Here is a 12,457-nt window from a genome sequence, read left to right as displayed (position 1 = left end):
TAAATGTGCAAACTTATGCACAGGCTGTTAGAGCTGCCAAAAAACAAATATCAGACTCAACTTAAAGAGATAATAACAACGACAAAAAAGACAATCCCCAAAAAGGATGCAAATGTAATAATATTAAAGGCTACAGAGAAATCATCATTAAAAAGTAGTGAAGTCAAAGAAACAGTACCGACTAAACTGAAACCTTTCCCGAAGAAAGTGAAAGTTAACAGCCTTAAGGAAACCAGAAACAATGGTGTTATAATTGAGGCAGCCAGTAAAGATTATATAGAAACTAAAAATGGACATCCTGAAATCTAAAAACTAGGATTACAAACCAAAGGGTAGAAAGCCAAATATCATTATCTTTGACATGCCTAAGACCACCCCCATGAGAGGTTATGATGGACTTTTATTATAAAAATTTCAGTGAGCAATTAACTTTAGATGAAATGGCTAAGGAATTACAAATCAAACATGGAACAAAAAAAAAAACAAAAAAACAAAAAAAAAAGCCGATTAAACGCCATTGTGGAACTTTCTCCAAGGACAAAACATCAGCAGAGAATCTATGCTGGCTGAATCAGCCATAGATTCAGCGAATATTTCCCAGTTGCAAAATGTTACCACTGCCACAGATTTGGTCATGCAGCCAGGCAATGCCAGCAAAAAGACCTGATCTGTGGCCACTGCGCAGTCACTTAGCATGACTATAAAAACTAACAGTAGAACCACACAATCTAAATGTTCTACATGTAAGTTGGTCAAAATACACTTTAACCATAGTCTTAGGGACAATAATTTTCCCAGCTATCAAAAAATGGTAAAACAGCCTAAATTGAGAACCAATTATAGGTATTAATTTAAATCAGACTTGTGACAGGGCTCTAAAGTTCATCCAATTAAATGCTCACAGAGCACGTACAGTTGTGGATGGATCAAATCAAGCTTAAAGCATAGGAAAATATAGATATTCTGTTATTCCAAGAGCCATTTCATCTTTAGTTCTCTGCAGTTCCAATGTATGATATTAGACATTATTTAGGGTTAGTTGTTGCATGTTGGTTTGACTGCATTTCTGGCATTTAAAACAGCGAATAGGATTCAGAATTCAAGGGTGAATTCGGCAGTTTAAATAGCAAGCTTTTACCGTGGATGGCAATTCTGGAGTGCTAAATGTTAAAATGACAGATCTAGTAGGAATGAGATTTATCTTTTTTGGATATCTTCTGGTCATTCTTGGTTTGTCACCGATTACTTTTTGACTGCTAATTTCCTGAACTAATTCTTCCTCAGAGACTAAGTAGCTCCAACTCTGTGATAACACCTATGAATTTAAGGTATTGTGGGGAGAAAAAGATACTCGCAGCCTACCAAATGTCGTTGTTTTTAGTAGCCATTCAGAATATTTCGAGGAAGCTGTTTCGATCAAGAGGTCTCCGGATTGCAGTCGTTTTACCATTTTTGGTAATCCGATGATAGATTCCAAATATCTTTGAATTACAAATGGTAATAACTTGCCCACAGGCTGGGTAGACAGGGAGTGTATGACCAGAAAGTTTGGCAAGTCATGGCACTGTGCTTCCCTACGAAGCCTTTTAGATTGGTTCAAGTAATTTTCATTGGATGTGTATGGTCTTGAGCTTGGGAAAAAAAAAAAAAAAAAAACCCACCAAACTATTATCTTTAGGCTACCCGAATAACTAAATTCATCTGCCGAGGTTTGTGCCTTATTGGCTGTTAATTGCGTGTGTTCTATGGCTGATTTGTCTGTTTCGCTGGACGAAAAAACGCAGTTTCTGGGTGAGAAACCTTGCTATCTATGCCTGAGACCGACTAACACAGCCACAAGTGAAAAAAGCCCATAAAAGTTCCTCCCGTCATCGACGGGATTCGAACCTGGGACTTTTCCACTCGGTGTGGGGAGGACTGTAACGTACCACTGTGCTACACCCGCGAAGACGTCTTCAGCTTGAAGGCTCTAAAAGTGGATAGTAATTTAAATCCATGATTACTCCTTTCACCTATGAACGATAAAATTTCCCTCAGGTTACCGACCACGCCACAGGGAGACAGAAGCGGTGCCACATAGTGACCAAACGGCTGGAGAAGTAATTATGTGAGTGAAAAAAAATTAATATGCTAAGAAAAGAAAGGTGATTTTTCTTTCTGGTTTCTAACTCAAAATCTGTTAAGCAAGTTTTGTTATGTGGTACAGGACCACTTAAAATGAACTGAAGATCCGAAAAGCAGTAGAAATTAAATAGAACGAAATCACTCAGAAAGATCACTATGTCGTTCAAAAAAAATCGCTTGGAAACTATCGCTGGGCACTCGGGACCATGCAGAGTGGTGTCATTCAATTGTATTTATAAGATAAAACTACGTATATTGAAGAAGTTTTAAGAGATCAATAACGCAAAGTATTCGCTATGTAATACGATTCAATTTTTTGTTTGTCACATGTCCAACTAAGACAACAAAAGCAAAGGTTTTTTTTTTTTGTGGCAGTGGTTCAAGGACGCGCTACTACTAAATACGGTATAATGTTCTTGTATTCTCTCTACCTTGTGAACTCTTTTGATTTTATGTGGTTGTCCCAGAGTATAAGCAGAAAACTTATTTATTTAAATAAATAAAATAATTACTTTATGTATAAATCATTCAGATCAAATAACTATGTTCAACTCATACCCGATCCGTGAAAATTGTCAGTGGTCCAGATGGAGACCGCAGTCTGTTATTTTGTGACCCCTGCACTACATAGTACCATTAATACACAAAATATCTTTCAAGCTGAACAGTCACCGTTCAGCTTGCATTACTAGATTCGAACTGTGAAGAGTGCTAATTGATAGCCATATGAAAAACGGCTTACAAAAAGAAAACTGCATATCTTGGCAACTAGATATTATGAAGTTGAAACCTAATAGAGGTATATAAGCCCCTCGGTAAAATGAACAAAAGAGGCAAATTTTCATTTGGAGAAACAACAACCAGAGTATTCAAATATAAAATTCTGGGGAGTAACAGAGGGCTGGAGCTCATGAAGTTTATTTTCAGTCAGCAATTCGTAGATCACTGTAATAACTTCGCTGTCACAGTGGCCGAGTCGGAGAGTTTGGTAAAGTTCAGTACGGAATTGAATCGCCACTCTTTGGCGATGAAGAAGGCATGAATTACAGAAAAATTATTTATTTGTATATGTTTTGGGGCGAGATGCAGAAAAAGACCCCTTCCTTGAATCATTTATGCGCGTATGCGCATATATACTTACAAATCTTCATTTTGACCCTCAAATAAGAAAAGTAAAAAAAATTAATTCTTGCATAAATAATCTGCTGTTTATAATCTGTTAGCTTGGTTCGAAAAATAATATTTGATAATGAAAATCTGGTTGACTGTTAGTTAGAAGATGACTATCAAGTATCAGACGCTGTGTAAATAATAAGAATTGTCCTGGACGACTATCTTGAAGGGTCCTAACGAATTTAACATCGCCTCATTAACCATGCCTCAGTAGCCGAGTGGTCAGGAGCTGCAGTGCAGTAGCACACGCTCTTTGAGTAGAGGCAATTTTTGAAACGAAGATACGTTTCTCCGATGTGCATCTTCATCGAACAGATGTATCTTCCTTATTCATTCGGGATCTTTCAGTATACACACTGTGCAATTACGATTGACAATTTAATCTTCCAATCAAACGTTTTACAAAATCTAATTGATTCACTTTCACATTTTTATATTAAACAAACATTATGGGTCACATTTATACATTATATTTAGAAATCATGAAGTACTTACTAATGGTGGATAGAAACATGATAATGAATCCAGTGAACATAGGAATCGTGTATCCAATTCTGAAAGAAACATCATTTCCGGTTATTTATTCATATATTCCAACACATGAAAAGACAACGTTTAAAAAATATTGGAATTATACTAGTTTCAAACATTTATGCAATATTCAAAAAATGGAATATGCTGATAGAATATTTGAAAAATTTCGACTAAAACTGCGCAAGTAGATCATCTCTACTGAGCACTAGATGCTGACAAACAGAAAATAAAATGACAATGGCCGGGTTGTGGTAAGTTAGCATTAGCAGCCACGCAGCCATTACGAGGTTATGAGTTCGATCCAATATAGTGCCACCAAAACTGTAAAACTATTGTGAACTGCTGAGTTAGAAAATCCTGGTAGCCCATAATACATACAGCCACGAGCAGTAGGTAGCACATTTGGTATAATCACCGTCCTCCCTACACCGGGTTAGAATCAGGTCAGTGACTCGGGGAATTTTTATGGGCCTTTTTTACAAGGTATCTGAGTTAGTCGGTCTCAGGCGAGGGTAGCATAGTTTTTCTTCCGGAAATTCAATATAGCCTGTGTTGCTGATGTGTATAAAACCTTACAACAATCAATCAATCAGTCAGTCAATCAATTACACAGTCACACAAACATAGTTGTAAACTCTTCTAGCTTAAGCCTTCCGTGTCAAAACTAACAGTGGGAAATCAGGTTAGAGACTATCCTCAAAAATATAGAGTAATCAATGAAGTACAACCAAAAGCAAAAATAATAAGAAATGAACAACTGTTGTTAGAAAGGTTATAAATTTATGTAATGAGTGGAGTTTATTTGCTTTTGTCAAATTATTGGTTGAGTTGGCATTATATATTTAATAATATATTGTCAATATGGTGATGATATAGAAAACTATGTACAATATTAGAGAGCTTGTATTGGCGTCCTGCAACATTGTAATTGCCTTAGATTGCAGTGCCTCTTTATGGGGTGGGGAGCACTAATGATAGAGGAGTAATTCTGGAAGGGTTTCTATCTGCTTCTGGATTGGTGTTGTTAACGTGCCAGGATATCCTCCTACTTATTCTACAATACATGCCAGTCCAAATACATGTGATTTTATGTAGTATATCAATAATATTAAGAATTGGAAAAGTGGTTGAAGATCTGACCACCGGTGAACACAATGGCATCATTTTTCAGATTTGGAACATGAAAGAAATGAATGGTGTTCGTTGTTATCTGATTGGGGCAGTTAAGAGGAATTAACTGATGCAATGTTTATGAGATAAGTTGATAGTAGATTGGGATAGCTTTAATGCTTCAATTTGTTGAGGAATTACAAGACATTCCTCAACAAATAAAGGCATGTGATAGTTGTATGGCAAAAATCTCGTCCAGTGTTTTGGTTAAATCTCAATTTAACAATGTTAAGGAAAGAGGTTATTGCCTCAAGAAGTTTGTTACAGCGAAATAAGGGAACAGGTAATTTTAGTTCGTGAATGAATAAAGAAAAACGTAAAGTTTATAACTTAAAGAATGTATTTAGATAGCTGTTTCAGAGGAGGTTTGTCTTTCGTATGAATCACCAACATGGTGTTTGCATGGCAAGTAGCATACAATATCATCAGCATACGACAGGAAAGCTGGAATTTGATCCATTAGTGGAACGAATATTGCTGCAAATAGCAAGGCTGAGAGAGAACCACCTTGTGGAATCCCTACTTCGACGCTTTTAGTGACTGTAATGCCATTGTCTTTGAAGTGAAGCATTCTCCTAGATAGAAAATTATTGAGGATCTCGAGCATATTTCCGGATATACAGTAGAATCTCTCAAGTAAGGCAAGAAGGGGTGTTATTTGGACTTAGTCGAAAGCAGATTTCATATCCAGAAAAATGGTGTGAAGATCTTCGTTGTCATTCCGGCGTGAAGTATTTTCTGTGATAGTGATTGTAGGCAGGTTACAGTAGATCTATTAGGCATGGCATAATGGGTATGTTCTGGCCTATGCGCAAAGATTGCGAGTGCTACATCATTACAGATGCACTTCTCGAGGCATTTCAGGAAGGCAGAGGCAATTGATATTGACCTGATGTCAGCCGGTCTTTTCACACGAGGCTTCTTCGAAACTGCCACGACTCTATGATAACCAGCTTGAAGGCTCCTATGAAAATTTGAGTACTTTGTAGAGTTGAGTGAGCTCTTCGCTGATGAAATAAGAAGCAATTTTTAGACTAAATAACATCCGATCCTGCAAATGATATAAAACACGAAAAGGTTAGAATTTGGAGAGAGCTAACAGGAATACGGCAATAAAGATGGGATGAGAGTCAACATGGCCTAACCACAAAGAGATATATTCAACAAGCTGATTACTTAGCATCTCCAGGTATAAATTTATGGTTCACGCCAAAAATGTATACCTCCTATTTGTTAACGGGGCATGGATCCTTGAGGTCTAAGCTTTTTGAGCGTGGTTTAGAGCCGGACCAATTTTGTTCTTGTCGCGGCTTTAAGACCTGGGAACATGTTCTCCTGCATTGCCCAGAGTATGTACAATTCAGGCACACACACTATTGAGTCTGGTTCCGGAATTATCGGAAGAGAATGTCAGTGTTCTTATGGATAATGCTGGCAATTTCAGAGCCTTGCAAGACTACGCTTCTAATTTATTTAAAAAGATCATTCATTTTTTTAAAAATTATTTATTTTATTATTTTTTTTTTTGCTGGCACCCATCGGTATTGCACTACCTCCGCAAAAGGACATACAGATGATAACAACAGCACTCACTACTCCTAACACCAAATACCAACACTTTTTCAGGCTCACTATATACAGAGTTTCTGTACAATCATAGAGGACAAGGTGGAGATGGGCATGTGCCTAGGAGCCACCCCGATACCAGAACACACGATGGATATATTGAGAATGTATATAAAATTGTATATATATAAATTAATTTTATATTTATCTTGGAATTGTACATACTTTGTGTGTGTGTGTAAATAAATGAAAAAAAAAAAAAAAAATGAAGACAATTAACACGTACAGATTAAAACTGATGGGAAAACTATCAAGTTCGCCAGGCAATTAAAATACATGGATGTCATACTACACAACTTATCCTTCCAACTACATCTCAAATTCCTAAGCCAAAAAATCAGAAACTACCCTGCCATGGTAGCTAGGGTCACAAGGCAAGACTGGGGTCTCAAAAAGCATACCCTAGCCTGGCCTTATACCACAAGACAATTTCCTCACAATAATTACATACGCCTCAGCAATCTGGCACGACAAAACTGCCTTGGTCGTAAATAAGAGAACCCTGGATGGAATTCAAGCCACCATCCTACTCACTACCACCCGCGCCTGCAGAATGGTGAGTAACCTAGCGCTGCAGGTGATAGCAGCAGTACTTCCACTTGACCTTGAAATCGAAAGAATAGGACTCCTCTACTACTTATCTAAGGAAATAACCGCCACTTTCCTGGAATATACAATAGACCCAGCAAACAACCACAAGGTAGAAAAGATCCAGCTTCAATCTCACCTGCTGCAAGTATGACAGGGCAGTTGGGCAGAAACAACCAAAGGAGCCATCACCAACAAGTTCTTGCCGCAACTTGAAAAAGAAAAAAAAAAAAAACTTATCTAAAATCGCCTACTTTCCGGGGTTGCAAACAACGTACTGTACTTGCTAACTGGACACGGCCCCTTTAACACAAAGTTAATCGATTTCGTCCTCGTAGAGGACCCATACTGTATGTGTGGGGAGATCGAAACCTGGGAACACCTCAGTATGCCTGTCCGCAGTGCGAGGATCTCAGGTGCATCCTAAGATATAAGACACCTCCCCAAAGGGCTAAAGTTTCACCTACTGGATTCAGAAGAGGAATACAGAGCCCTAACCAACTTCGCTGAAGAACACTTCTCAAGAAGGAGAACGCTAAATGCAATACATCAGGAGTGAAAGACGACCAGCCAGATAACAAATCAATACATCCTTTCGGACACACCCCGCAATGATAATTATACGGAAGATACTAGCTGTCTCGCCTAGAAATAGTGACGGTGCACTTCCTACAACGAGACGAACAAACACTGGAACCAAGAAACCCTACCTATGTACCAACAAATGTGAGACCTACGTGAAACTGACAAACGTACTAACCGAAGACAGGATACCAAAGACGAAGACATCCAACTTAGACGGGACACTGTCCCACGAGTGGCCTTGCTACCGGACATGATCATATGACACTACGACTACTGCAGCCTCGCTGCCATATAGCCAAATGGAGATCTATACCAGCTCCTTACCTGGTAAATTTTTGCCTCTCCCCGGTAGGGGGGAAAGGATACGGTCTACCTGTCTCCTCCCCCTGCCACCCCATATCTATGGGTCTGCATTTCTGCCCATGCACGATAGGAGGGATTATATGCTGAAAGTCTTGGGGATTAATTCAAGGCTTGAAGGACTCTGCAAGGCTTTTGGGGAGAAATTTCTATCAGCTTGCCCTAGTTTGGGGAGGGGGAGCAAGAGTAATATAGATACGCGTTTATCTGATAATATTGGTCAAATTAACGCTTGCAGTTACCTCAAGAGTTTTTGTTTGTTACCGCAACAGAGCATAGTAACAAGATGTTCTGAGGGTAGAAACGTTTCTAATGAGCGGATAGCAAATGCCAGGGAAGCGAACTTAAATAACTTTAAGGGGTGTGTCAGGGTAAATAAAAATAAATTTTCTGTTTATACTCTGGGACGACTAAACGGTCAGAGAAGTTTACAAGATGCACAGAATACAAGAAACAGCACCGTATTCAGCAGTCACGGGCTTGAATCCCGGTCACTCAAGGCACGTGTACTTATGCACCCGCGCGCCTGACCACTAGGGTACGGCGGCCTTCGGTATTTAACTATACAAGGACACTAAGTCGTAATTGTTTATACAATAATGTCAGAAGTGTCATCAATAAGATGAGTGAATTCAAACTGCTGTTTAGGACAAGTAACGCTGACATAACAGAGCATACAAAATCGTGCTGCCACCAGGAGATCGGGGATGATGAGTTTCGGTACGGTATGTATAATGCACTCAGGAAGGATAGAGAACATACAAGGGGTGGCGGGGTCATGCTTCTTTTCAAAAGCAGCCTGAGCGCGACAAAAGCTTTCCCGGAGTCAGACGTTTCGCATAATAGAATCTGTATGGTGTGAGGTAGTTGGAAGCAAAGGTATAATGAGAGTGGTAGTAATCTACAGGTCAGGTGATTGTGAAGATTATAATCAGAGCTTCTACATGCAAATGGAATGGCAAGTAAGCGTGAATGTCTTATTAAGGGGGATTTTAATTTGCCTGTAATTGATTGGAGAGAATGGGAAGAAACTCCACATGGAAGAAAAAATAAATAAATCAACTAGACCAGACCCGGGCAAACTATGGCCCGCGGGTCGCATGCGGCCCGCCAGCCTTAATTGTATTTTCGAAAAAAAAAGTTTACTTATTTTATGCTTTTGAGACGCCTTTTTGAAAAATAAATTTGTATATGTAATAGATTATAGAATTTGTCGACTTGTAAATTGTTTTATCATCTCTGTATTGTTCAAATTCGGATGGAATTTGAAATTGTGCGCGAACCGGAGCGAGCCAACGGGCGCTTTTATAACGGTATAATTTGCGATTATAAACTAACCGCGCGAAACTAAGGTAACAGACAACCGGTGACGACGACAACGGCTTCGCTGCTGTGGCGGAGTAATAGGATAGGACTGCTGACCGGCCGCAGTTCCAATCTGTTTTCTCTGACGGTCATCCAGCAGTTAGTTTTTTTGCGTTATCTTCGGTTATCATCTTGGTGCCAGTAGCGATAAAAATAATATTCACGCCCTTTTAAAAATGAATAAAAACGAAATATTCAACGAGAGCATCGTGTCTTCAATGAAGAGTGGAACACAAAATATTTTTTGCTAATATTATTAACGAGACTATTTGTCTCATCTGCCTTGAGTGTCTCAGTGCTGAAAGAGTACAATATTAATACAGTATTCCGAATATGGTGTCAATTTAACTCCAGAAGCGAGAAAGAAAACTGCTGATGGATTGATTCAAAATTTATCTAGACAACAAAGTGTGTTTACGCGGGTAACTAAGGAACAAGGAAGCTACTGTAGAGGCAAGTTTTGTTATTTCTCATATAATTGCAAAAAGCAACGAGCCTTTTACTGATGGAGACGATATTAAAAAATGTATGACTGAAGCTTGTGGAATTATATGTCCTGACATTAAACACAAATTTAAGAACATAAGTTTATCTCGGCGAACCGTAGTAAGAAGAATTGAATGTATCGATACAAATTTCAATGAGCAATTATTATCAGTATTAGAATCCATAACATGATACTCGATAACTCTCGACGAAAGTAACGCCCAAAAGAATACTGCGCAGTTATTAATTTTCATACGTGGATGTACCTCTAATTTTGAAATTATTGAAGAGCTTCTTTCAATGGAATCTCTTAAAAACCCAACCAACGGGAGCTGATATATTTGAAAAAGTTGAAAAATGCTTAAGATAATTTACAATGGAACAAAATGGTAACGGAGCACCAAGTTTGACAGGTAAAAAATGTTGGACCGTTAAAGAAAATTCAGGATAAAATTTGTGAAAATTATCCTGATTATAATTTAATTACAGTTCATTGTATTATACATCGACAAGTATTATGTAAAAATGTTTTAAAAGTTGAACATGTCACATCTTGTATTTTTAAACTTAGTAAATTTAATACGATCGAGGGGCCTGAAACAGACAATTCGTTAATTTTCTTCAAGGTATTGAATCCGAGTACTGTACACAGATATTCCTTATCAGCGCCAAATTCGATGGCTTAGCTTAGAAAAAGCTTTGGCGAGTATGGGATCTTAAAGATGACATTTTATTTTTAAAACTGAAAAATATTACAGACTTTCCCGAATTAACTGATAATAACTGGATTTGTGATTTTGCGTTTACCCTGGACATCGTGACACACTTAAATACTTTCAACACCGTGTTACAAGGGAAAAATTTATACGCCCATGATATGGTAAATAGTTTGAATGGATTTAAATTAAAACTCTAGTTGTTCCTTCGACATTTATTAATTAACAATGTAGACCACTTTCCAACCATGAAGTTGCTGAAGATTCCAGAAAATAAATTTAAAAAATATTGTGAAATTATCAACGCTTTGAATGATGACTTTTCACGAAGATTTGGCGACTTCCGAAAAATTGAGACAAGTTTGGCAATAGTACGCGACCCATTTTCACTAGAAATTGATAGTGCACCGAGTGAACTACAGCTTCAGATTATAGATCTGAAGTGTGATACCGATTTAAGGGAATTGCACCGTCGTGAGGAAATCTGTAAATTTCACAACACTCTTAATTCGGACAAATTCGACGAACTTAAAGATTTTGCCCAAAAGATGGTTATTTTTGGATCAACCTGCATATGTGAGCAAACATTTTCCATCATGAATCTAAATAAAAATTCTTTACGATCAAGCATGACCGATGATAATTTACAAGCAGTTTTAAGAATCTAAACTACAAAATTAACACACGAAATTTAAAATGGTAAAAGATGTAAAACAGTTCCATTCATCTCATTAAATTCTTGGTTGTTAGAGAATAATATTTTGTTATATTTCTTCATGATAACAAATAATATATATCTAAAAATAGTATTTTACTTGCGGCCCGCCTTCTTTATGAATTCCTAATTTGAGCCTTCAGCCAAAAGGTTTGTCCAGGTCTGAACTAGACGATTGTTATTTGTATCAACATGTCAGGAAAAGTACTAGGGAAAAGAATACTCTAAACCTCATCATCGCCCATGAACTAGATGACATAATAGGGCTGACAGTACAGGAACGAGTAGCAGGAAGTGAGTTCTACGATGGACGATGAAGAGAGGTAGCAGCAGTTCAAGGCAAAGGAATGGGTTAACTTCATCAGCAAAGAAAATTACGACGGCTTAAGATGCTATATGGCCTCTATTAAACTGGGTAAATATCTCACGAATACAATTGAATTATGGTGTACTTTTAAAATATTAATCACTTGAATGCTCATATACCAATAAAAAAAAAATAAAAAAATAAAATACTCCAAGAGGAGGATTCCAAGTTAGATGAATAATGAAGTTTCTAGATTACTTGAGCAGAAAAAGACTGCATGGAAAAGTTAGAGCAATAAAAAGTATTGACGCCTATAACGGCTACAAATTTATCTGTAATAGTGCCACAGAAAAGGTTAGGCTGGCAAAGGCAGTTTATGAGAAATCGCTGGCAAAGAGAAAAAGAGGAGGGGGGATAAGGAATTCTTCACATATATAAATGCAAAGAACAGAAGGACAAATCAGACTGGACCCATATGTAATGGACGTGGGATAGTATTAGATATCCCAGCTGAAGTTGCAGATGAACTCAACAGTTACTTTGCATCGATATTTACAGAAGAAAAGCCTTTTACGTCAATGAGAAATTCTGGGAGTGAAGTTAAAAAAAAAATGTAATTAATGACGTTGAAATTTCACATGTTTATTTAATGAAGAGAGAGAGAGAGAGAGAGAGAGAGAAAAAAAAAAAAAAAAAAAATTTCCAACC

The 12,457-nt window shown here is 37.7% G+C and overlaps 1 protein-coding gene across 3 annotated transcripts in view; it reads right to left on the bottom strand.

Moving 5' to 3' along the window:
* Positions 1-12,457, bottom strand: part of LOC150085736 (synaptic vesicular amine transporter-like) — a 318,170-nt gene that overhangs the window by 87,813 nt on the left and 217,900 nt on the right. For all 3 annotated transcript variants that reach the window (XR_016546977.1, XM_090374208.1, XM_090374207.1), the window contains exon 4: positions 3,793-3,851. Coding sequence is in view for 2 of the 3 variants with exons in the window: in XM_090374208.1 (XP_090230334.1) it covers positions 3,793-3,851 (59 nt within the window). In the remaining variant the exon portion in view is untranslated. The remainder of the gene's footprint in view (positions 1-3,792; positions 3,852-12,457) is intronic.

This window comes from Mastigoproctus giganteus, chromosome 5, assembly GCF_048544385.1.
Source record: "Mastigoproctus giganteus isolate SK-2022 chromosome 5, ASM4854438v1, whole genome shotgun sequence".
NCBI classification, from domain to species: Eukaryota; Metazoa; Arthropoda; class Arachnida; order Uropygi; family Thelyphonidae; genus Mastigoproctus; species Mastigoproctus giganteus.
This window is presented reverse-complemented; position numbering and strand designations above follow the sequence as displayed.